Below are 27853 nucleotides of genomic sequence, written 5' to 3' on the forward strand. Positions count from 1 at the left end.
TATGAAACGGGATATTGTGTAAGAAAATAAGAAAGTCGAAGGGAACTCTTTCCTTAGTTTTGCAATGATTATAACATATACTACCTGAAAGAAACGCGTTACTTGATGATGTGATAGAATAAACTACATTAGCACAAAAATTCTAGTATGAAATTAAAAGCAGATACAAGTAAAACGTAATTATTATACTGCCTATAACGCGTATGAAAATATGTTTATTTAATATTCTCACATTAAAAAAAAAATCGAATATAAAAATAGTAGCCTTTCCCGCTAACAGACTTCCGGACGGCCTTTTGATATAACCAATAATTCTGATATAAATATCATGTATCAGTCATCAAGCTTTTTACGATTTTCACTAATTGTATTCATATGCAGATTCACAAACATAACAACCAAAAATATTTTTTATGGATAAAATGTAGAATTTCATCAAAATTTCTTCAGAAATTGTTGGCGATTACAATGCTTTTATTATGTTTTCTTCATGTACCTAAAAAGTAATTAGAGTCATATAAATTGGTTAGAATATAAAATGCCCATTTAAAAAAAATAATAAAAGTGGCACCATTTTCTTTAGTTATATAAATTATTATTATTTTTGTTTTTAATTTCGTATGTGAATTAAATTTTACACACATTAAAAAAATATAATTTCATTTGTAGTATCGCATTTTCAATTCTATTCATAACACAATTCACGATTTTATTTATTATTTTATCGAGAATTCGTTATAATCTAGACAGCTATTGAAATTCGCACATTCTAACTCATGTCAATTATATGCCTGCAAGTTCGGGATTTGTTTATCAGCGAATTTTCCACTTTGTTTTCAACAATTCTTTACAGTAATACTTCGATTTAAGAAATCGCGAAACTCATTTGGCACCTTTTATGAGCTTACGCTCAAATCAATTTCGTTTCTTCTAGACAAAATATAGAATTATGAAATTTTATTTCTTTATTATCTATTTTAATTGTTAAATAAAAAAAATGTAAAAAGAATCGACTATGTATTTTAAGTGATAAATAAAATTAAAAATGTAAAAAAAAGGCTTAAATATCGTTAAAAAGAGAAATAAAAAAGAAGTTGGGGCGACCATTCTTCAAAAAAGAAACTCTATTAATTTTTCGAAATTTAAATTATCCTTAATTCACTACAATAAAGAAAAAGGTTTGTAAAGCTCATTCATATCTTAAAATACTGTTATTTTGAATATTCCTATTCGCAAAACACTGCAGAGAAAGTCGAAAAAACTACACCAAAGTTGTGTCTTCTCAAAATACAGAGAGGCATATTACTCATATTATGACCAAAAAAAATCTTGAATAAAATGTTGAATTTGATTAAATTTATTAATTAAAAACTATTCAAAAATTATAATGGAAATTATAACAATGGTGAATCAAGATTTACAATACGATAATACACAGATGGCCTTTGCGTGAAACATCTAGTCGTCGAAGCCTTCCATTGAAGCGAGAGCGCTATCTGCTGACGATACTTCATACTAAAATCGTCAATCGGATTTTATTTCAATGTTTTGAGTTTTGAATTTATGAGCTTGTTTTGGATCTGTCAGTTTGCTTAGGTTGTTTGCAGGATTTGTTGCGATACCATATTTGATCCATATGCTTCAAAAATCAATGAAATATTATTGCAAAATTTACGATTTTAAAAATGATACTTCTATTGCAAAAATGCGAGTATCAATTAGATTATAAAATGCGGTAGTAAACTGAAATGTGAGATTCCAATTATTTAGTTTCTATTTTATTTTGGTGAGTCCTTTTATAAATTTTAAATCGTTTTAGTTCTGTTCTTTTTTTTAATGAACATAAATTTATCAAAGCATAAGAAATTTCTAAATTATATTGTAATTTCTTTTTTTCGCCTTTTTTTTTTTATATGTGTCCAATAATAGTCTTTTCAAATCTGTAGAATACATAATCAATTGTCTATTAATTAAATGTACCATTTATTTCAAAATACATTTGTAAATGTAAAGTAAGTATCATTAGTAAAAGATCAATGTTTCTAAAATCGTTCTAGATATTGCTTATTTTTTTTCTTTGTACATGAATAACCTTTTAATATATCGCGACTATTAATTTAAATCATTTATAAGTTATATGTAATAAATAAATAAAATGATTTGTTTTTTTTTAGTATTTTTCGCAACAAAAAAAAATTGCTTAAAGTAAGCTAATTATTTTTCAAAAATTGTTTTATACTAATATGTAATGGTTTCTCTCTCTCTCTTTTAAGTTTATCCCTTCCTAGAAAAATGGTGGTAGCTGAACAAGGTAGTTGGCTAGCTGATGTCGTGTTTGTGATAGAAGGAACTGCAAATATGAGTCCTTACATTGAAAGTTTGAAGTCAAATTATATTCTTCCTACTTTAGAGTAAGTGATCAGTGTTGTGAATAATGGAATATTCTAATGATCAAAAACATCTATTAAAAATTTATCTGATGTTATTACCTAGTAAGGCTTTTAACTTTAATTCATCTATAGAACAAAATATATTTATAAGTTTCTAATATATATATATGAATAAGTATAAATAAATATTTGATTCAAAAGAAATCTATATCAATATTTTCTTTTCTTTTAATATTTTTATGTGATAATGTTGAACAATAGACCTTAAATAAAATTTAGAAATGTAATATTAATCAAAGGAAGTAAAAAAAATTTACATTAAAGCAATTTACTGTTAAATAGTGATAAGAATAATGGAATCTTATTTAGAAAACTAAGTTTATCAAAATTTTCAAGAAGGTATAAAAAAATTAAATTAATTCTAATGTCGGGTAAAAATTTTCTAGAAAACTTTTAATATGGGTGATTTATTGTTAATTTTGTCTTTAATATCAGTATTTATTCTTTATAAATCTTTTGCTAATATTTACCCTCCAGAGGCAGAACTGGCTTCTTTTCTTTTTCTCTGTACAGCTCTAATATAAACAAAACTCACAGTTTTTATTCTATTTTATTCATGGATTCAAAAAACTTCTTGGATAAAATATTCTTAAAATTGTAAAGATTCAGTTATATGTTATAAATTGCACTTTATCCTGTTTAAAATCTTTTTTCAAAGCTGAAAGTTACTAGTTTAACATAGTTGGTTGCTTAAATGATTAAAGTAGTATTAGAAAAATAATTTTATTTTATTTAATTATTTTGTAAACAAAATCGTGTGAAATCATAATTTTAGAGATCTCTGAATAAAATTCTGAAGCATTATTAATTAATTTCTTGCATTGTTATTTAATATAAAAACTGTTTTTAATTTCTTCAAGATCATGTATATTAAGGGATGTACTTTTATATTAAAATCATTAATAATGATTTGTTAAAAAAACTATGTAGTATTTTGAATTATTATTTTTCATTTAATATTAATGTGCTTAAAATCCTTTTCTTTGTATATATATAATATTTTTAAATCGTTTTTTTTTTTTTTTTCTTCCTTTATTAGGTATTTTAATGGTTCTCCAGCAGATGATCGGGATTGTGGCTCTGATGTAAGGAATTGCAAACTTTTTAATTGCATATTTTTTAATTTCTTTTTCTTCTTAATGAATTTTTTTTTGCATTAATTCAATGAGTTTTCATCAAAACTTACAACACTTTGCAATCTTTTTTTCCAGACTAACTGTACAATGTATGCTCTAGTCGTTTTCTTGGCTGCTGATTGTGCACCTGAAACTTCTTCAACTTGTTTTGCCCCTACTGCCAGTACTCATAAATTTTTATCATTTTTGGATAAAGTCAAGTAAGTGATCTAGCTATATCTTTCCTACCTTTTCCAAAATAATTAAGCAAATATATAGTCTATTTTAATAGCTACTTTGGTGAAATCATTTATATTTTTTATAGCAAGCTGCAAGAATGATTTTATTGTCTTAACATTGTATTTTCATTGTTTATATTATTGTATTTTCATTTTAAATAGGTTTATAAATTCCATTTAAAATGTAGCTTAACTTCTTGCATTTCAGAACAAGGAAAAGATAGATGATTAAGTTATTTTTTATTACAATATTATAAATTTGGAAATAAATTATATTTTCATCAAAGTGTATTTGATAATTAATGTAATCTGAACTAATAGAAACCCTTGTTTTAGCTTGCTAAACAGTTTCAAAGAAAACTAAAAGATAATAAAATACCATTATTCGAAAAATTTAAAATTTTCTTGGGTCATCTAGTAGAGTTCAAAGTTTATAGATCAATTTTATTGCTTAAACTGTACATTTGCTCCTTTATTTCTGTAAAGTAAAGTGTGTAAATAAAACAGTAAAAAACAATTAAAATTATTTGCAGATTCATTGGTGGTGCAAGTGAAGCATGCAGTCATATTGCTGAAGGTTTAGCTACAGCTCTACAAGTTTTTGATGATTTCCAAACTTTTCGAGAAAATAGGTAACTTTTGTTTTATGAATTTATTTCTGATTTATTACAATTCCTGCATTAATTTATTATTCTGAATATGAACATATTACACTTAATGTCATTCAAATAAGAATTAAAGTAGAAAAATTAATTTTAATTTATACAATTACTTTTCTTTTACTATTGATCATGAATTTCTTTTAAATACCTTATATATTAAATTTTTTTTTCAGTGTTCAGACTCAGAAACATTGCATCTTAATATGCAATTCCCCACCATACCCTCTGCCCGCTTTGGAAAGCTTTGCATATTCAGGTTTAATGACAGAACAGATTGCTTCATTGATGGCTGAGGTGAGAATAAAATATTTAATTTTAAAAATTTGCGAAATATTGTGGAATTTTTAAATGACTCTCAATTAAAAATAAGAAATAGGTAACTTATTTTATGTTTTATAGCTTTTAAATTTCAATTATTTTTGGAAAATTACTTTTAAATATTTGTTTGATCCTTGCAGGTATTTTTATATATATTTAGAAATAATTTTTGATAAAATTTATTTCAGATGTTCTTACAAATAATAATTATTTTTTAATAATTTTTAGGGATTTAAGTAAAATACACAAATGAGAATTTTTTATTTTTATTTCACTCTAGATTTATGATTAAATGAAATTTTTAAAAACGTTATTAAAATGTTTTTTATTTAGTTTTTTTGTATTCCTTGTTAACAGTTGTAACATATTATTAATATAAATTTGTTGATTGACTTAAATTCTATACTTGTATTGAAAATTTGTGTAAAAAAAATTACTTATTTTCATTTGTATGATTTAATGAAATGTTATTGAATACAATAATATTATTACTAATGATAATTTTTCTTTCAATAAATTTATAGAGACAGATCAACTTTAGTGTTTTTTCACCTCGAAAAATACCAGCTTTGAACAAAGTATACGAAAAGGTAATTTGAATTTCTTAGAAAACTTTTTGTGTCAGTCATATTGCAAACCTTCTGTAATAACCATAAGAGAAATAAATTAAATTTTTGCCTTTAAGAGTAATAAATTGAATTTTTGCCTTTAAGAGTAATAAATTGAAATTTTGTCAAGAAAAGTTTCCTCTGCCTATGTGTGTAGATCTAGTCTTAAAATTCATGAGACCATTTTCCATTAGCTAATTCCATTAAATTTCAATTATTATTCCTTAATTCATTCAAGAGCTTTAATGTCTTAAAATATTTCTTAATATTTCAAAATTAAGAATCTATGTAAAGTAATTTAAAACTATGACAAAAGAATAAAAATATTTTTTTTTAACTATGACAAAGAATTTTGTTATAAAAAAGAAAAAACTGCATAAGTAAACAAATTTAAATGGAAATAGCCCTTTTAAAGAGACTTTTATGTCTTTATTTATATACAGAAACAGGATTTTCATTGTTTAATGAAAAGTTTGAGCAAGTGCATAAATTTTAAAAATAAGTAATTTAGGGGGGAAAAAATTAAGTGAATTTAGTGTTCTGAAGAACCAATTCTACATTTAAATAAAAAAATTTAAATTCTGATATTTGCCAACGTATTTTAATGAAGGCTTTTACTACAGATTTAATAGAAATGTTTCCAAAGCTGTTAAAATATACCCTATGTTTATCCAAGTTTAGAATTGAGGAGTAATTTTTATCATAAAATATTTTATTTCTGTAGGCTGGTGGAGATTTGCAACATGCATTAGCAAAAAATTATGCAAAAGATCGTCGTCATCTAGTTCTTCTCAAAGGATTTCCCTTGCAAGGTATATTTTAATATCTATCTGAATGTTTTTTATATTATGCTAACTCTTTGTTAATACTTGTTGCATGTCTGATATGTTATTTATCAAATGCTATATTCTCATTTCCTTTGTACTGGATTGTTTTTATGCATTTACATATTTATAATAAAGCACATTAAATGTGCTTTATTATAATTTTTTTCCCTCTGATTTTTTGCGGTTTGTATAATAAAGTTATTACATTTTTTTTTTGCATTTGATATTTTTTGTAAAATGACTTTTTGAAAAATCATGATAGAATTTTAGAATACCGTTTTGATAGTTTGCGAATAAAATACATTTATTCATAATACTGAATATTCAGCTAAGTTCTATCATTTAATCAGACACATAGACTAAATCTGCACATATATATGAATTCTCTCATTTTAATAGAGAGGCCAATGACACCACCATCAATAGACAGTAAATCTGCTATACCTGCCACTGGTTCTGTTTGTAGTCCTCCTGCAACAACTGGCCAAAAGCGTCCTGCAACTAGTTCTCCTCCTCATCCACGAGAAGCAACCGGATTTAAACAACCTGCTACACAAAGTATGTTATTTCTTGCTAATTTAAAAAATTATCTAAAGATCTTTATAGCTTCCTATTGTGACATTTATATAACCGTTCATATGCTGGTATTTTAAGTTTTAAAAAGTTTAATCATAATTTCATTTTTTTTTAAATAAATGGTATTTAATTTTATTTCAAATAAACTTTTCTATACAATAGGGACTGTTATGTTTTGTGTTTTATATTGTTTATTTCTGAGATATTTTGACAAGTAGTTTGTGTTTTATAGTGCAAAAGAAATCTTAAGCTAAGCTATACCAGACTCATAATATTAAAATGTCTATATCAATTTATAATAAAATTGAAATGAGATGTTTTCATAATACAAGTTTCTGAAAATGTAATACTGTCATAGTCATGAAGAAGCTCTAGAACAGTGAAAGATATGGCACTGTGCAAAAAAGCATGCTAATGTTTGTATATGATTATAAAAACCAATATTAAAAAAAAAAAAAAAAACTAAGAAAGGTAACTTGAGTTTGGGGAAACAACATGCCGAAATTGGAGTGAGATTCCTGAAAAAATGTTAGATATTGTGAAGAAAATCATGAACATTCTTCTTAATTTTCTTTATTTTTCCAGAAGTATTTGGAAATCAGAAGAAAGACTGAAAAAGAAAGGAATAGGATATACATATTTGTAAAGTGCTATGTAAAACAAAATAATTTCAAATAAGCTTATAAAAAATTTTTTAAATCAAATTTTACATGTAATTTTAAGGAAGGTACTCAATCAAAATAATTATTCAAAAAAATCTATTTTTAGTACAAGACAAAATTTTCTTTTTATTAAACAAGAATATTTAATAGCCTAATAATAATTTTAAGGGTTTATTGAAAATATAAAAGCTATAAATTGGATGTAATGATTTATACTGTTTAAATTTTCTAAATTGGTATTAATGATATTTTGTAATTTAAATTTTGTTTTGCCATTTTTTCAGGTAATTATAATGGTCTTGATTGGCCTTCTAATGAGAGTCCTGCTGGAAGTTTGCCTGTGCAAAATCAAGTTCCATCTTCAATACAAGGACCTACTGCTGGGCAGTCACCCATGAGCTATGGGCAAACCTCTATCCCTGGTCAACCAAATCAACCATTACCACAAAGACCTGGTATACCAACACCACCATCTCATCTAAGTTCCTTAAATCAGGTTTGCTGCTTATTTTTTTTTATCCATATATATAATTTTTCATATGCATAAATAAGATTTTTTTCAAGAATAAATTTTTTATATAGGATTCACCAGTAATTTAATTTATTCATCATCTTAATGTGAAAACATTCCCAAAATCTACTTTTTAAAAAACTTTTTTATTGTGATAACATATTTTATAAACACAATTTTTATATAAAATGATTCATGCCAGCTTAATTTCCATCAAGTGAATAATCCTAATTGTCTAAAAATATAGTTTTCTCTGTCTTTCATTTTTTTATTATGGGTGTTAAATTTCTTTTGATACCCAGAAAAATATTCAAATGCTAATTAAATTTGTTTCAAAAAACTTTTTTAAGGCAAAAAGAAATGGATAGCATGGTAATCAGTTAAAATTTTCAAATCAAGCTTTTCAATTTTTTTTTTTTTTTTAATCTAATCATCTGTGACTTTTTTAATGTAGTACTATGAACTTTCATAGTAATTGTTAATCAGTTTGTACTTCCCTTGTTCAAGTTTTGTTATAAGCAAGAAATCCTTTTTCTTTCATTTTAGCCTAATCCCCCTAATGTTACCATAACAAATAAAGGACCTCCACAGCATTCAGATGGAATAAGACCACAAAGAGGACATTCTCCTGTACCAACAAGTAAGGAGAGGTTTTACTTTTATATGAATTCTGTTACCAAAACTTGTCGTTGAGTTTTTGTGTTATCTAAATTGCTGATCTGAGTTTAAATAAGTCTTGTTGCTGACTAACAAAATGATAAACAAAAGTTATTGTAAAGGTGCTTTCTATTTATTTTTTCAGTGATTTAGTATTTCAAAAATGTTATTTTAAATACACACACACATATATATATATATTTGCAAATTCTCTTGATTAATTATCAACTTAATCCATATAAATAGTTTGTACTAATGACTATTTACATTGTTTCAAAGATAAATGGATTCATATATGGTATTTTTATGGTATTACTTGTATTGAAAAGGAAATTTAATAGCCTCTGTAAAAATAAAGATATCTTCTCCATGCCCTAATATATTTTTATCTGCTGCACTAATATTTTCAGAACTAAATTTTAATTTATAGAATTGAGTTTTGAAAAAAAGTTCTATTTTATACGGTGGGAAAAACTTAAAGTTTTGAGTCTGTTGTGGAGGAATTTAGATATTTGCATAATTTTCACGTAGTAAATAGAAATTACAAATTATCTTATGGCTATGAATACTTATATGTATTATATTTCATATTCTTGTTGCTTTGCCATTTCTGTTTGCTTTTGCCATTACTTATTATAATAAAATATAACAACTTTATTATAATAAGTAATGGTTTTACAAATTAAATATTTTTAAAATTCAGCAGGTGGTCCACGTATGTCTTGGAATCAGCCTGGTGCTCCATCTTCTCCAGCATCAACACCTCCTACAACTAGTGTGTTAGCTACTCAACTAAATATGGCTCCAAGTACAATGCCTATGCGACATACTAATCCTCAAATGCCAGGAACACAAAATGTTTCAAACATTGTATCACAAGCTCAACCAACTATTAATCCTAATCAAAGTAAGTTTGATGAAATCTTTTTAGATTAATTTTTTCTACAATTATGACAGAAACCTTAAAATGTGTGTGTATTAATGATCAAGAGGTTATTAACTTGGAATTTGGTTTTTATTCATTTCTTTCTGTCTTAAATGTTAAAAAATATTATAATTGTATATTTATATATATATTAATATATATTATTTGCCTTATGTTAGGCATGTTACAATAATTCTTTTAAAAAATTAAGCATCATGGAAAAAAATAAGTTTTTTGTAATAGTGCTATTGTATGAATGATACCCCATATACTCAGATTTTTGGAATATCCATCTGTTATATCATTTATTTATTAAAATGTACTGAATTTGAAAGACATTTTTCATCAGGTAGAGGAACAATTATTTGGCATATGAATTTATTAATTTGATATTATTCTTCGTCATAAGTTCTTCACTCAGTGTTCTAAACAGTTTGTTTGACTTAAGGAAAAATATTGATTTATTGGTGTACTCAGGCATGCCAGTTGCTTTGATTTGTTCATAGTTATACAGATTTTATTGAAATTTCCAAAACTGTGGAGCTAGGGATAAGACTAAAATTTCTATGGGAAAATGTTTCCTCCCTTACATGCAGTGGTTTTAGTTTTATTCTTTGATGACATGATAATAGACATTTTCCTTAAAATAGAGATTTATGACTATTTAAGATGTATTAATATTGTTATATTGAAATGAAAATGCCTGCTTTAAACATTTCAGAGTCCATTTGATTGCATTAAGAAGCTTTAATTTATAGTGTCTTGTGGAAGCATAGTGAGGATAAAATGTAGAATGTTCATATATGTCTAAATTTTAGAGGGGATTGAAATACAGCCATTAGAAAATATGGATAAGAAAGCCAATTAGAACTTTATTCAATGTGAAATATAAACTCTAATATTAAATGACATAATGTGCGACTATATTACTCTAACATTAACATAATCTAATGAAATGTCTAAATGATCAATAATCCAAAATTTTGATACAAATATATTACTCTATCTTCGTGTTTGTCTGGGTGCACACACACATGTATATGCATGCATCTATAATCCTTATAGATTTTTTGCTTCTGATGGGCTTTTTTCCAATGTTGTCAAGTATGCGTGTATTGAGCTTTAAAATTTTAAGCTGTTATCATTTAATTTCCTTCACTAATTGATGACATATTTACAGACGTCCTCAATACTGGCAGAGGAAATCTACCAAATATGAATCTCCGAATGTCTTCAACATCTCCTGGACCTACTCCAATACAAAATACTAATCCAATGGGAGTACAAATCAACCAGCACCAGCCTTTTGGACAAACTTCTCAACCATCCCAACAACCAAATAGCATGGCTGGTACCATGCCTTCAGCTGTTCAGTCGAAACTGGGAAGTGCAACTAGTGGGAATCAAATGATGCCCACCCAAGGTCAAACCATGACAACAGCAGCCCCATCAAATATGCCTATGCAACCAGTGTCTGGGATCCTGTCCATGTCACAGAGCACCTCACAGCAGGGACAACAGCCTAGTAACCCATCAGTCACCACAAAGGATAGACGCACAATATGGCAGGGGATTCTTGAATTTCAAGAGAAATCAAATTCTCCACAGGTACAGGGACAAAGAGTGACTCACTCTTTGCCCTGCACCTTTTCTTCTATGGTGACTAACAATGGGGAGCCGGATGTGTAAGTAGACTTTTCTTCTCTCTCTAAATTTAGAAGATAAAAGTGCACAGAATGATATTTATGCAAGACCTTAGTAAAAGTCATTGTGATTTTCATATATGCATTTAATTTTCTTTAAAATGCCATTCTGATGTGAAAGATGATATTAATTGATTGAGATACAGGATTATAAGGTTTTTAACTGCAAAAGCAGTTACTTTCTATGAAATAAATCTTAAATAAGTGATATTTTGAAGATATTTTTATTATTTTGTAATATTTTTGTTACTAACTCCTTCAAATTAATGGTTTTTGTAGAATTTATTCCCATTTCAAGAGACTGCATCTATATTTTGAAATTTGCAGTCCAATTTCAATCAAATAAATTGTTGCTTAGTTAGAAACTTCATTGAATACTGTTAAACTAATAGTATTTATTCTTTTTTTATATTATTTCCTTTATCAGTAATTATTTTTATTTGTTATTAATGTTTATCAAAATTTTCTCTTTTTGTAGTAATGCTGAAAAGTGGCCTAATCGACTTATGTTGCAGTTGATTCCCAAACATCTAATTGTAGTTGCAAATTTATTCAGTACTCTGAAGACTGCTGCTCGTCATGTGCTTATACATTTTAATCAAGAAACTGAAGCCTTAGCCAAGCTATGTAAAAACATGAGTTCTGGTCTGGTAAGGATATTTTTGTTTTCTGTTTTTGCTTCTTAGTGAATATTAGATATTTTACATAAAAAGAAAATTTGTTCATTGCACTTAAATAATTGTTCTGATAGAAATTCTATTTTTAAATGTTAAGAATTGTACTTATATAATAACCCAAATAGAATATTGCATCTGTAAAAAATACTAGTTACATCATAAGTAATTTTAATTTGTTTAGGCTTTGCTTCATATATTAGTCTTTTCTAGTCAAAAATTTGTCTCTTTTAGATGCTAACTTAATTGAATAAAAAGAATAAGAAATACTTTAAATTTTCTTAGCTACAAAAATTAAATATATTTGTATCACTTTTTTTTTTTTTTCTACCTATGGGAATTATTGAACTAGCTTTAATATGATGTAACTGTTAGCAAAACTTTAAGTAAAACTATTTTATTTTGAAAGCTTCTTCAGCTAACTGAATTACCACTTACAGCACTCAGATTGTTATCAGTTATATTATTTGAGAACAAATATAATCTGATATTTCTTGTTTGTTTATGGCAAGACAGGGTAATGTTTTTGTAATTTAGAGTGAAGATATGTTGCAGAATTCTATTCAGTATCATATTTTTTATTATAACTTTTTTTCTTTTGTTTCAAAATATATTTTTCTTGCCTAAAATTTTGTGAAATTGGCATTGGAAATATTTCGTGTATTGAGTGTTATATCTTTTCTTCAGATTTCATTGAAATTTTATTGGTGGAAATGTAATTTCATTTTTATCTTTTATAGGGATTTCTTGTATTTCCTGGTAATTTTTATTATATATGTTTTTGTGGATAATAAATCCAGTTTTTCCTTACAGTTGACATATTTTATAATCAAAATTATCAAAGTTATTTATAAATTTCTGTAAACAAATCAAGAATAATAAATATGCCTCTAAAACTGAAAATTGAATTAGCTTTCTAGTTTAGTTTTGCTTTCTAGATGAATGCAATAGTCTGCTGCTTACTACTGATATCAGATGATCACTGTATGTTACAAACATAGAAAAACGGCTTAAAAATTATAAATTTTTTGCAAATAATTTGTTGTTTATATATTATATTTTCAGTTTATTCCATGCAAATTTATAATTTCAAATAGAAAAGGAAATAATCATTAGATACATTTTTAAAATATCCACAAACATTATATAACACATCTTTGAATATATTTAAACTTTGTATTGACAGTGCCTAATGACTGCTCAAATGTCAAACTACTTATGTTTTTTTGCAATTGCATTTATATGTGCATAAAACTGTATCCAATAATGATTTATTATCTAATACTTTTGTCAATTTTTTTAGTTATCTTTGGAAACATTTCTGTATATCTATATATGATATTCTTTCGCTTATTTAGGTTGGTTGTATTCAGTTTCAAAGTCCTGTAGATATTCGAATTATGGTTGTTCTTTATATGCCAGACAAGCGCATTTATATGGGCTTTATTGCAAATGATCAGGAAAGTTTCTTCAATAATATTCGGCAAAGATATGAAAATCACCGAAAGCAGCAACAACAGCAGAAGCAAAGGGTATTGATAACTATTCCACATATTTTGCTAATTATTTTTTATTTATATTATTCAAAAATGTAATACAATTCTTTTGTAGATGCAAGCTGGTAATATTCCTGTATCTGACAGCATGGGCATTCAGCCTACAAATCCAACAAATCCAAATATGATGATGGCACAAGTGAGTAAAATTATATTATGACTTTTTATACAATTAAATTAGATTATTTCTAAAAAATTATAGGATGGTTTTATTTATTATAGTATGCTTTAAAATATTTTTTTAGATTAAGCATGATGAAACATTTTATCACCAAAGTTTATAATATATATTGAATTGCATAATTGCTATACGTGATAACAAGATGCTTAGTGTTAAATAAAGCCTTTGAGAACAGTTTTAATGTGAATTTGTTTTAAAAAAAATATAAATTGCAAAAAAATGTTTCTATAAAATGAAACTAATAGTATTATAATTTCTCCTTTATTAAATTATTTTAGATAAAAATGATAAATAAAAATAACTTTCAGTCTATTAATTAACAATTTTAAATTAACCAACTATTTTTATAATAAAACGAACCTGAATTTAAATACATTTTTAAATATTTTTACTAATTTCAATTTATTGTGTTTAGAAATTTTTTCTTATGTCTTATTTATTATTTTGTAGTTTAAATGTATATTAGAATGAATTATGAGTAATTATAAAATGTTCCAGCATTGCATAGCAATTATCTTTTCCTTAGATAATTTGCACAATTTTGCTGCAACTCAACTGCACAAGCTGCACAATTTTGAAATTTGTGAAAACTTTTAAATATTCTGAACGGCAATATTTCTGTTATGGGGATATTACTAATTATTGAAATTAAATTTTGAACTATAGGAATACTTGTTATAAAAATTTGGATAACAAACTTCAAATTAAACTTCATTATTTTTAAATTTTTTCTATACAAGTATTAAAAGTTTCATAGATTTTTGTATGACTTCTGCTATTTAGCAGCATTTACTATCTACTTGTGTTTCTGAGCCTTTTGCAGAATTTATAATACATTTGAAAAATTAAGATCTCAATATTTTTTGTGTAATACCTTATTTTGGCTTTCCTTTTGATTATCTTGAAATTTGCCATTTTTATTAATATCTTATTAGAATTTTTGGAGAAAGAAATGGAAAATTTTAAAATGTATAATCAATTTATACCTTAAAACAAGTTAAAGTCTTAAGTTAAATCAATAATTTTTGTTTGATTCTACAAATTTTTCTCAAATTCATTGGCTGTAGATTTAGTTACTCACCTCAATGAATTTACTTTATTTTAATTTGGTGGAAGCTAATTTACTGATTTGAAAAGAGTTGAATTCATGCTTCAATAAAAATTTATTTAACAAATGCCTTGAAATTTTACATTTCTCTATTAAATATTTAAGACACAAAGCTACTGCAACTCTTGACATCACCAAACAGGCTGCAAATAAATATGTGTTTATCGCATAATTTTTTATTGCATAATAATTATTGTGAAAAATCTCTTGATTTTGGATGACATTTTTAAATTAAAACTTTTATGATTTATTGATATGTGTAATCCTTATCATTCAGTTACTTATCATTTAATATTTTTTTGTTTAAAATTAAAATTAAAATAAAACATTTAATTTCCCTCAAATCAATGCCACAATTAATCATTAACTCATTGGATAAAATGGCTCTCCTTAGTAATCTGTTTTGATGAGGATTTTTAGCTTGTGATTATTATACAATAAAAAGCTATTAATATTTTAAAATTTAAATAATATTTTAACTTTTTAAATATTTGTTTTTATTGAAGATATTGACAGTTGTTATTTTCAGATTGAAAAAAAAATGATTTTGTTTTCTCTGAAATAATACATTTTTTCTCCCCTCCCTCATTAAGAATGAATGTAAATTTAAAAATATTTATGAGCAGTTTCTTTGGAAATATATTGCCCTTTCCTTATTTCCTGATATGTTTTATTGAACATTCATGTATGAGTTTTTGTGTGTTTTAGCCCACTGCCAGTAATTTGAATCAACCAAATAACAACCAAATGAATTCTTGTATGCCTATCAATCAACCCCAAGTTCCACAAATCAATCCTGCTCCGCCTCCACCTCAAGCTCAAGCTCCAAATACAGGAATGGTTCATTCAGGGAATACAAATAATCAAGCAAATGCTGCAAGATTATCTCAGTTGGAAGCTGCTCGACAACAGAATTTGGTAAATTTTGTTTTATTTTTCTTTTGTTTGTGTGTTTATGCATTTATGGCTTGTGTAATTATGGAGAGATCAGGAGGAAATGACAAATATGGCATGAAAACTTACATGTGTGTATTTGTTATTTATACAATATTTCATATCTACTTAAATCATGACTCATTTTTTTATGTGTATATGTATACAGAGTAGAACACTTCAATCTTGACTGTTTGTTTTTTATATTTCTGCATAATTTGATTGAAATAAATTTGCAATGAAAATGCTTTTCATATTTTTATTTTGATAATATTCAAGATCCAAAAAGGTTTCCAATCCTGGAATGTTTTTTAAAAGAAACATTATCAGTTTGTGAAGTATGATTATAATGGTATAAAGAGGCTGAATGCTGCCCCCTGCTTCTTTGTTTGTTATCCTTGCAATTAGTGAATATGAGGCAAGAAGAATAGGCAGTATGAGCCATATCTGACAGATGATGAAATTGTTTTCATAGTAGAAGGTCGAGGGGAAAAGAAAATATTTGGAAAATAACAAAAATAATTAAACTGAATAGCATTTCATTTTGTTGTCATGCATTTTGACCTTGCACTGCTTATTTGGATTAAGAATGAATGGCAAAGAAAAAACTTTCAGTAATATAGATACAATGCCCAAAAATGTTTCATGGAACATGATTTATTACTTCTGTTTAATTCATATTGAATTTTATAAAACTGGTCATTATTCAAAAAGCTTATAATTGCTGAAGTTTGATGTGTTCTACTTGTTTTATTAGTTTGAGCAGTTAAAACATGTGGTATACCCTACTGATAAGACAAGGAAATTCTCTCTTTTTTTTAAATTTAATTCCACCACTTCATTGAATTTGTTAATAGAGCTCAGAGGTGTTCAATAACTGATACATCCCAATTTTTACATTTTAAGAGAAGTTGTGAGTAAATGGGAAATGAAGCACAATATTCATTCACTAGAATATGTTCAGGATGATGGATTTAATCAATGGGATTTTGCTTTTATCTTCATAATTTAAAGGAACTCATATTTGTAAAGATTGCCTATCTAAAATTTGGCCTATATTCCTATTTATTTTTGTAAAAATATTCTTGCATAAAATTGGAACAAGGATAACCATTTAAAAGGAAACCCATTTATGTCAATGAAAATAACCAGAAGATCCAAACTAGAACTGGAATCAGATGTCTTCAAGATCTTTTACAAAAGGTAGCACTAATTTTATTTATCTGATTGTTATTGTTCTCAGTCATATATTAAAACATGCTAAATTTGGACTTTAATGATTAAAATTTCAGAATTATTTTTACCAGAGCCTAAAGTGCATTTGTGATGCTACTCAAGACTAAATACAACTGAATATAACTAGGCAGCTGATTTTTCATTGCTTTCATTGAAATTGTAAACTTTTTCTGAAACTGCAGCTCATAACATCTTTTGAATCTGTAAAAAGTATAGCTGTTTGCCCTCGCTTAAGCATTAACACTATCCTTCTTTTTCATTCTGTTAAGCTGAGTTTCCAAACATTTTTTGAAGAATTTGTTTTATAAATTAGCAATTCTAATTTTTGAAGAAAAGAAAGGTAAAAAAAGTTTTCACAAAGTGTATTTACAGTTCTGAAATTTCAATACTGTTAAAAAAAACCCAGAAAAACTAAGCATTCAATAGAGAAATCGCTGTATAGGGTTTTGTCAACTCTTAAAAACATAAAAGAATTATATTATATGGATGTATGAAAAGATTAAATATTTGAATGGGGGATATTATTTATTGAACTACCTTCAAATAAAGCACTTATTATTTATTATGTTTAGCTTTTTCTTAAGATGTATATGTTATAAAATAAATTATTAATTTTCTAGAACACTCAGTTTTTTTAAAGTTCTTTAACACAAGGATTTGTAATTATATATATATATATATAGTGAAAGTCAAAAGAAAGTAAACACCAACTTTTCATGTATAAAATGCTTTATTTCAAATGCATTATTGACTTATAATGTAAAACAAATACTTAAAATTAAATGTTCATTTAATTAGAATTTAACAGCTTATAAATGTTAAGCTAAAACAAAATACAAAAAGAAATAGCTCAATTTAAACAAATGTCTAGCCAACTTTCTGAGTCAAAAAAAAGTAAACAGATAACTCTGATAGCAAAATAGAATGAAAAAAATTAGCAATTAATACTTTGTTTGCTTTCCTTTAGATTTTATTACAGCTTTTAACCTTCTAGGCATAGATGCTACCAATTTTTTCGTCAGTTCGATCGGGATTTTCTGCCATTCTTCCAAGATAGTTTTTTTCAATTCTTCTTTATTTGAAACCGTTCTTTGGCGTACTTTTTTATCTAAATATGCCCATAAATGTTCAATGGGGTTGAGGTCTGGAGACTGCGGAGGATGGTCTAAAGTCTTGGGTGTCCGATATAGTAACCATTCTTTTACAATTTTAGATGTGTGTTTTGGATCGTTGTCATGCTGGAAGATCCAAGTTCGTGACAGTCCTAATTTCTCAACACTGGGGCCAACATTTTCTTTTAAAATATTTAAGTAGCCTATTTTATCCATCGTAGATTCGATAAATACCAAATTTCCGACCCCTGCTGCCGCCATACATCCCCAGACCATAATAGAGCCACCCCCATGTTTAATTGTTTTAACTGTACATTTATCATCAAATTCTTCGTTCTTCGATCGCCATATTTTCGACTGCTTTTTAGGGGCCAAAATTTCAAATTTTTTTTCATCACTAAATAAAATATTATTCCAAAAATTCAAATCATTTTTTTCGTACTTCCTAGCAAAATTCAGGCGCTTATTTTGATTTGTTTTCGATATGAATGGCTTTTTACGCGGTATCCTACCATGTAACCCATGATCATTAAGAGTTCTTCTTATAGTACTTGCGCTTACTGATTTTCCTGATGTCTGAGATACATTTTGCGCTATCTTTACAGCACTTTCAGCTGGATTTTGTTTTATCTCTCGTACTACAGTTCTAACTTCTGCATCAGTAAGTCTTCTTGGTCTTCCTGTTCTTTCAAAATCCTTAATCTGCTTATACTTCGTATATTTGTCAATGATTTTTTTGACCGTGCAATGATTCCTTTGGACAATTTGTCCTATTTCACGTAATGATTTTCCATTTTTCTTCAAATTTATTATTATTTTTCTCGTTTCTAGTGATGTTTGTTTCCCCATATCCAGTTTTCTAAAAATGTTCCAGAAAATTTCAGAAATTAACAGAAGAGCGAAATGTACATCAAGAATTCACTTTTGTTTAAGATTCTGTGAAAAAAAAGTGGTGGCACTTACAAAATTGATAACGTTATAGTGAAAGACTTGTCAGTGTTTACTTTTTTTTGACGCTCAAAAATGGGTGTATTTTTTGATTAAGCGGCTTATTTCTTCTTGTAATTACAATTTGTTTAATATTTATAACGATTTAAATATTTTAATATTAATTATTTAACTATGCAATATTAATTTATGTTACAAGTCAATAATATATTTGCTATATATTGTTTCACACATGAAAAATTAGTGTTTACTTTTTTTTGACTCGCACTGTATATATTAATGTTATTATGGAGGAACTTTTTTCTCTTTCAAATTTGAATATGCGTTGGGTGTATCCATCTTGTGCTAATATGCTTTTGTGCTTGCTTTTACTTGTAAATAATATGTTAAGCAGTGCTTCTGCTGTGGTTTAATCATATTGCTTATTAATCATAATTTCTCCATGTGATTATTTTTCAAAAAATTAATTCTTAATCATTTATTGATTTTTGAAATTAGAAATAATTTATTGCTTACCCTTTTTCTGTGTTCTCTACATATAGTAATGTTTTAATGATTATTTTCTTTTTCTAAATTTCTATGATTGAAATCAGTAACGTTTTAAAAAAAGGATGTATTATTCCAGAATTAATTAAATGTTATTATTTTTTAATTTATGACTGATCTTTCTAATACTAAATATATGAATTTTAAAATATTATGCACTCTATGTAATAAAAAAATGCATAATGCATAAATCAGTTTGAAGTTACTTTCATAGATATTTTAAAGATTGTTTAGCTATCTGCTTTATTATTCATTTGAATTTAGGGTTCTGTGAACATGGATGCTTGATCGATATGGCATTTCTTTTGATGCTGATCATGTAGTTCGAAGCCTAGTATCAAATTTAAGATTTTTATTTTTGTATTTTGAGTTTACATGGACTTGATTTGTTTATGTTTTGTGTTGTGTATATTTGCTGGTTCATAAGTTTAGAGTTAACATACATATCTGTTCAAAATTAAAAAATTATTTTTCATTTTAATATTTTTTCATATTGATAATTACAAATGATGAGTTGTTTCAGTTTGTTAAGTCAAATTCAAATAACATTTTATATAATTATATATTGTTTTTTAGAGTATTTTATATTTAACACGCTTTAATTGATTTTTATCCTTTGGTTAACTTTTCCAGTTAAATATGCAACATCTGCAGCAAACTTTAGAAGCTGCTCAACAGAAAGAACTCCAATATAAAGCTGCTCAAGAACTACATCAACAGCAACTTATGATAGAAAAGCAGAATGCCAATCGATTAAATACTCCAGTTTGTTGAACTCTTAACATTTTGTATAACTACATATTGTATCCTTATCTATTATATATTTATTTTTCTTTTATTTCTTCTTATTGTCTGGTTAATTTTTCCAGTTAAAAATTCAACAACTACAGCAAACTTTAGAAGCTGCTCAGCAGAAAGAACTACAGTATAAAGCTGCTCAGGAACAACAAAAACAGCAACAGCAGCAGCAACAACAGCAAATGATTGAAAGGCAGAATGCCATTAGACATGTATGTTTTTTTAAAGTTTGCTCTGTAGTTTCTGAATGGTCTTGATAATAACAGCCTTTGTTCAGGATAATTTGTTGGAATATAATTCCACACTTTTTAATCATAATGCTCAAAAATACTTAATATCAGTATTTTGGCTGTAATTTATGTATTGAGAGTTTTAATAGTTGGTCATTTTTTAATTTGAAAAACATAATTTTTATTTTATTTTCATATATATATCATTTACTAAAAATAGATAATATATATTTTATTATAAAATTCATAAATATCTATTTACTTTCATTTTAATATTGAAAAACTTGAACCCAAGATTTTGAAATATGTTTTTTTTAATAATTGTGGAAAGATTACATATTTTTCTTTTCTCTTAATTCTATGAAGATTAAAATTTTATTTTAAAATATTTTCTCTAATAAAGTAAATTTATTTTGTCAACTTTAAAGAAAATAAAATCTCTTTCAATGCTTCATTTGCATTTACCAGTCATATGAATGGATTACATATAATTATATCAATTGTAATATAAGTACAATTATATTTTAGTCATATTGTTATAGATTAGAAAAAAAATTATAATTTTCAGATGATAGATTTTTATCTAAAATTAGCATATTTTTTTGTTAACTAATAATATTTTTAAAAACATTTATTTAGAATATGAGAATTTACAAAGAGCAGGAAATTTTAATATGTCCTAATAAATAGTTAAGGAACTCATACAAGTTTATGCATCTTTATTCTTCCTTACTTCATTTCTTTTCTTTGCCTTTCAGTTTCATGTTTTCAAAATTTATTTTAATTAATTTATCTTAATTATAGCTCTACTACTAAGTGCATTTTAACATAGTATTGACTTTTATTTCTTTTTAAAATTGCAATTAAAATTATTGGTGTAATAAAAATTAGTAATTAGATTTGAATTAAATAGATTTAAAAAAACTTATTATTATCATATGTATAACCTTTGATATATATATAATAGATTTGTGCATAGTTGAGAGTTTGACAATGCATATATTTTGATTAATTAATCTTCATAAAATATTCTGTTTTTAATGTATATGTTATTATTGTATTTTTATTTCCATTTAATTAGTTTTTTCAATTACTTAAGATCCTCAATTTTTTTAAAAAAAACTGCATTTATGATGGATTAATATTAAGGCTAATACTGCTTTAACATTGTTTAATTTTTGTAAATCTTTTGTTAAACTGATTAAGACCTACCTACTTTGTAGGGATTTTTTTTTTTCTTTCATTTTTAAACTATTTTTGTATCTTGTTTCAGAGAGCGCCAACAATCATAACATTCTATAACAGACCTAGGAATCAACATGTAGGTGACTGATTTTTTTCCCCCCCAGAAATTGATTGGACCCTTCATTCAGTTTGATTTAGGAAAAAAATATTTTTTTTAAATTTATAATGCATTTTCTTTTTTTATTAATAGATTTTTTTATTGTTAAAATAATTCAAATGTTAATGCAAATTGTAACATAAAATAATTATGTCTGCACTTTGTATGTATGACTAAAGATTATTTGGATGTTCTTTTCAACTTATTATTTTGTTGGAAGAAACAGCTTTACATCATCTGATTTTTTTTTAATGTATTAAATTGCGACTGTTTTTCAGCCTATTTTACAAATTTGAATTGGTTAAATGAACCAACAGTTATTAAGCTAGCGAAATGAATGCTGAAAAATAGCATTTGTTCATGCAGTTCTTAATTGCATCACCATTTTTTTTCCCCATCTTTTTTTTTAATAATTTGAAATGTTCTTTGGGATTTACTTGATGAAAGCATTGTATTTATTTTGTTTTTTTTAGGTATGAAATGAAGGTAAATTATTTAAGTATATATAAACAGTTTTATGAGAAGCATTGTTGATATTTGTTTGAAGAAATCTTTTAAAAATTCTTCCAAAAAACAAACATTAGACTTGCTCTTTTTCCCCCTTATGTATTACTATTAAGATACACACTTAAAGTTAGTACCTATTTATTTAATTTTTTCCTCTTTTATTCTTTTTAGTGTTTATATATATATAAAAAAAAATTAAAGTTATTTGAAAATAAATGTATGGATTCTTAAATTTCAACAATCATAATTTACCTAAATATTGACATTTATATCTTTGAGTATGCCTATAAAAATCAAATATGATTTTTCAAAAATTTACTTGTTCTTTCTCTGAGTTTGGATGAAAAGGCTTTTTGATAGATACACTGTCGCTAACAGTTTATTTCTGGAAATCTATAAAGTGTATCCTCTTTGATTCATTTCTGCTTAATTTTTACTAAAACTATGTTTTTTGTATTTTAAAGAACAAATTAATAAGTGCAGGTGGTCTGGCTATTGAAGGTTTTCCTCCTCGTGAAACATAATTCTTGGCCAGTTTCGCCTGATAGTTCTCCAGAAAAGTAGACTTTCCCATATATATATATATAGAAGCTGAAGTTAAATTTATACTTGAAATGATATCCAGATGTTCCAATATCTCATTGACAAATAGAAACTGATAACCTCCTTCCTTTATCATGAATACTTGGTTCATGGTTTTGGCTAGTTATGCTAAATCAAATGAGATTAACCACGACATTTTTTAGAGGTATATGGGGATAATGGTGCAGTTTCCTGAAATTTATTTTAGGAGTGTCCTCCCTTTCCTTATATATTTAAAAAATTATATTTTATTACTTTTGTTATATTTTATTACCTTTTTCTTATATATAAAATACATATTTTATATATGTGGAACATTAATTGAATTATATGCAGTATATTATATAGGCAGATTTATATATGCAGTATATTATTTTAATATTAATTATTTTATATATGCATAATCAGTTCTCTTCTTGTAGTCAAAATTAGTATATTGTTTAGTTATTTATAAATTATATTTTCATTCAATATTTTGATATAATAAATGTTAATTGATAAAATAAATGTTAAGATGTAAAACATTTCCATTTATGTTTATTATTTTCTATCAAGATTTTCCATAATAAAATTACATTATGTAGTTTTCAGATGTGGATATTATCAAATGGCATTTATGTAGATTTCAAAATTGATTTAAGTAATTTTAAATAGCACTTTTCTGGATTGGTTATACTTTGTAGTATTTATTGTCATACTGTTTGTTAAAAGACCTGCATTACTAATTGTAATCTTTAGATTACTATTTGTATTACTTATTAACTTGTCAATTAACTATTTGTAAACTATTTTTAGTAATTTGCTATTAATTATATTAATAAATTATCATTTATAACTTATTAATAGTATATTGGAGAAAAGTTAATCTTCAAATGCATATTTAATTTCTATTGTGCTGTATTAATTAATTTATTTTATTTGTAAAAATGGCATCTAACTTTTATTAGTTTTAATCAAAAACAACAAGGGGCAATTTTTCCCCTATTTGTTTTAAGTGAATGGCTTTTACTTGAATTCTTACTTTATAGTTACAACAACAACTTCAGCATCAGCAACAACAATTGGCTCAACAACAGCAAAGTATTAACATGCAAACAGTACAACAGCAAGTTAATCAACAACCAAATAGTCATAATCCTCAATTGAGAAATTTACTTCAGCAGGTAAGTTTCTGGTAAACTAAATAAATTCTGTAGAGATAAAACACTGTATAAAACTTAAAACCATTTATTTCATAATGAAGTCAACCATCATTGCTGTCATATATTGAAAAATAAAGCATTTATATGTAACAATATATAACTGTTAGTCACAAAAACCATAGATTTCTTTCTATTGTCATTAAGTTTTCCAGTTAAAAGACCCTTTTAAAAATTACTTGAAAAAAATAAAAGTACTTTTTTTTTTTTCATTATTGATTTGGAAATGCTTTATGAAATGAGTATTATTAAATTTTAATAGTCATTATTTATCTGTAAAAAAAGTTGTGTATACTTCATACTATCATTAAGATTTTGAATATTTATAAAATGTATTCCATAAAAACATGTGTAATATTAAGTTACTATAGTTATATAAAAGAATATTCATTTTATGATTAATACATGTGTTAACCCTTAATTCAGATATATAAAGGGAGAAAAAATAAATATCATAAGAAATTTTTAATTAAGTAGTATTTAGAATCTAATTTTAAATTGTAGTTGCAAATAAAGCAATTATATATAATGGTGTATAAACTGCTTGATGGAAGTTACAAATTCCTTTTTAGGATCAAAAAACATTTTTTAAATTCTTTCAAGACTTCTAAAGAATTCTTAAAAAAATTTGGCATAGTGGAAAATGCTCTTTTTTAAGAATAATCATTTGTAAAAATAAAACAAGTAGGTAGAAAAATTTGAGTCTAAAGTTCATTTTCATTTTTAACAGAAAATCTAATTCTTAAATTAAATGTTTATATCTCACAATAATCCTTTGGCATATTTCACTTTTCTAATAAAAAGTAATTTTCTTTTAATTCTTTAGTGCACTTTTTTTTTATGTACGAAGGTGCTTCACTTAAATTAATGCATTTTATATGTTTATCTATTTTTTTATGATGAATATTTGAAATGGAAATTCTGCAGAATATTAAAAAACTCATTGACAAAATGTCTTAAATTCTGAGAACAGACATGTGCAAATTTTCACAATGTCTCTTTGTAGTTTCCAGACTCTATTGGTTATAAAATTCTATAGCATCAGCTATTGTTTTATATAAAATTCTATAGCAACAGCTATTGTTTTATATAAAAAATAATTTGACTATTTACAAAAAAAAATCTAGTCATTAAAAAAATTTGAAGAGTTAAATTTTTACATCTAAAATCTTAAAATCTTCCAATCATGCATAACATTTTGCACCTAAAGAAGCAAATAAGATAAATAATAAGTAGTTCAGTATTTGAAATATAAGCTTAAATAATGAATAGTCTTATACAACATATAAATTATAAAATTGTTTTTGTTCATTTATTTTATTACAATTTAAATATTTAAATAAAATTAGATAATAATTCTTTTATTAAATGTGATAGATGATATTATGTATTTTTAATGAAGTTCAGTTTTATGAGCATGTACTAATTTTGATTTTTTTTAAAGCAAATAACATTTTAAATGCATTTTTTTAATGGCAACTTCTGCCCTACAATATTCATTAGTGAAAAACTCATTATTTTGGTCTAAAAGTATTAGCCATAAGTTTTTTTAAAGTAAAGTAAGAGAATAAGTACATTTTCTGCATTCTAAAAATTTACAATTTGATGATATGCAACAAAGAAATAAATCCAGAGCCATCTGAAATTTCTTGATTAATTTTAACAAAACTTATTGTAGGTATTATTATAAAAAATGTCCAATTTTGTTATACTAAGAAATTATTTTTAAAAGTTAAAACGTTTGTATTTGATATTTTTTGTATGAAAAGACCATGAAATTTCCAATTCTTAAATTGTTTTGTAATGTGATTACCTTCTATATTATAGCAGTCAAATCCAAAATAAATGTATGAGACTCTAAGTTTAGAATAACATGGAACCTTACGATGGCTTTAAATCAATTAAAATTTCCTTATGCTATGAATTATTAGATACCATATGAAATTTTTTTTAAAGCACAAATAAAATATTACAAATTTCAGCAAGTGCAACAGCAGATTCGAAGACAACAACAGCAGCAGCAACAACAACAGCAACATCAGATGCTTATGCAACATCCTCAAGGCATAAGGCCTCAACTGTCTGGGAATATGCCTCAAGGTGGCATTGGTTCTACTGTTGGACAACCTCAGCAGCAGCAACAATCTCAACAACAGAGCCAACAACAATCTTGGGGTGATTTAGGCATTTTAGACTCCTTGCCACCATAAAAAAATTTGTCGGCATCTCATATTAAAACATTATGAAAATAAAATCATAGCATTTTTCTTCCTTCACTCTACCTAGAAAATTTCATTTGACACACTGGAAAATTTGGATTAATTTTTGAAAGATGATTTAACTATAATTTCAGTATTTAAAAAAATAATTTAAACTAAGTTTAAATGACGGATCTAATTAGACATTTCAGTTATAAAGTTTTATTTTATTTAAGATTTGGTTATTTATGAAAAGTAACTTAAGTTCTAATTATTACTTTCAGTATTTGGCTCTTTGTGAATATTGTCATTTTTTTTCCCTCCTAATTACCTGTAAATAAGACAATGTTTATCTTATACTATGGACTTATTTGAATTATACTGAACAATAATCTTCTTTGTTATGATGTATATATGCATGTCATCTCATTATATGGGCATGTTTGAACTAACATATGTTCAATAAAGTACAAAGTTGTTTTATAAATTTTTGTATTAGCAAATTAAAGTTATCTGAAGTATAAAATGAAGCATTCGATAAATTCCATCCCCAGTTATTTATTTAGATAGATTTGAAGCATATCATAAAAATATCTCATTTTACTTTTGAGCAATTATCCATAATATATTAATTCTGATGTATAATTTAGTATATTAACTGAATTTTTAAAAATTATTTGTATATTAATCATTGATAATATATTTATGATATCATTGGTTTCTCCTCCTAGGAATGAAGCAGTTGCAATGATATTTTTTTTTTATAATTAATAATTACATCATTATTATTTCTGAATTTGTCACTGAAACTGAACAAATCATCTATTTGCTATATGTTTTAACTATTAAACAAGTCATGAATTAATTGTGAATGTAATCATGAACATTATATTTGTTGTTTGCAATACAATACAAATTTAGAACATGACTTTGCTTTTTATAATATTGTTTACTCATTTATAAACAGGAAAATGTCTTCTAAAACTCAACATATTCAATTGTTATGCCTTTATAAACATTGTTTTTATTTATTTTTATTTTTATACAAAATTTGTTATTCATGAAAATTCTTTTATGTAAATAACAAATTATGCATCATCTATTGTAGTAATTCATCCAGCTTTGTTACAATGTGGTCCAGAACTTTTTTTTCCCAATAGAATGTTGTATAGTTATATATATGTTGTTCAGCTCTGAAAATGGAATTTTTGAAAATAAACTCATCTGAAGAACTGGTGCTTTCCTTTTATGCTAATTTTTGAGTTATTTTCAGCTAAGAGAACATAATATTATATAATTTTTTTTAGCTAAGAATTTATTACCTAATTATTAATTTTTGCTGATTAGAATTCGTTTCACATTTTATTGGTACCCTTTGACTATTTCCAATTTTTGTAACATTTGTAATTAATTTACAATGTAATTTAATTCTGATACATAGAGGAAATAT

The 27853-nt window shown here is 25.6% G+C and overlaps 1 protein-coding gene across 3 annotated transcripts; it reads left to right on the forward strand.

The window, feature by feature from the left end:
- The first annotated feature begins 1578 nt into the window (after positions 1–1578).
- Positions 1579–27635, forward strand: LOC129961909 (mediator of RNA polymerase II transcription subunit 25-like). 3 transcript variants are annotated; one of them, XM_056075541.1, is made up of 21 exons: positions 1579–1786; positions 2274–2411; positions 3490–3535; positions 3662–3786; positions 4338–4436; positions 4640–4760; positions 5309–5374; positions 6117–6204; positions 6619–6777; positions 7742–7953; positions 8515–8608; positions 9329–9532; positions 10731–11235; positions 11732–11903; positions 13286–13459; positions 13539–13622; positions 15481–15690; positions 20181–20312; positions 20417–20557; positions 24035–24169; positions 26188–27635. In XM_056075541.1, exons 2-21 carry the CDS (start codon positions 2293–2295, stop codon positions 26413–26415), a joined length of 3114 nt encoding a protein of 1037 aa, XP_055931516.1. In that variant the 5' UTR covers positions 1579–1786; positions 2274–2292; the 3' UTR covers positions 26416–27635. The 3 variants fall into 3 exon arrangements, with proteins under 3 accessions (XP_055931516.1, XP_055931524.1, XP_055931532.1); XM_056075549.1 differs by having other exon boundaries at positions 9332–9532; XM_056075557.1 differs by lacking the exon at positions 20181–20312.
- The last annotated feature ends 218 nt before the right edge of the window (positions 27636–27853 follow it).

This window comes from Argiope bruennichi, chromosome 1 (genome assembly GCF_947563725.1).
Source record: "Argiope bruennichi chromosome 1, qqArgBrue1.1, whole genome shotgun sequence".
Lineage (NCBI taxonomy): Eukaryota > Metazoa > Arthropoda > Arachnida > Araneae > Araneidae > Argiope > Argiope bruennichi.

Bases quoted from the DNA above. Each gene is read 5' to 3' on its own strand.
- LOC129961909 (XM_056075541.1), top strand. From the start codon at position 2,293: ATGGTGGTAGCTGAACAAGGTAGTTGGCTAGCTGATGTCGTGTTTGTG. The intron at 3,536-3,661 runs GTAAGGAATTGC...CTTTTTTTCCAG, and splicing joins ATCGGGATTGTGGCTCTGAT to ACTAACTGTACAATGTATGC. The intron at 8,609-9,328 runs GTAAGGAGAGGT...TTTAAAATTCAG, and splicing joins ACATTCTCCTGTACCAACAA to CAGGTGGTCCACGTATGTCT.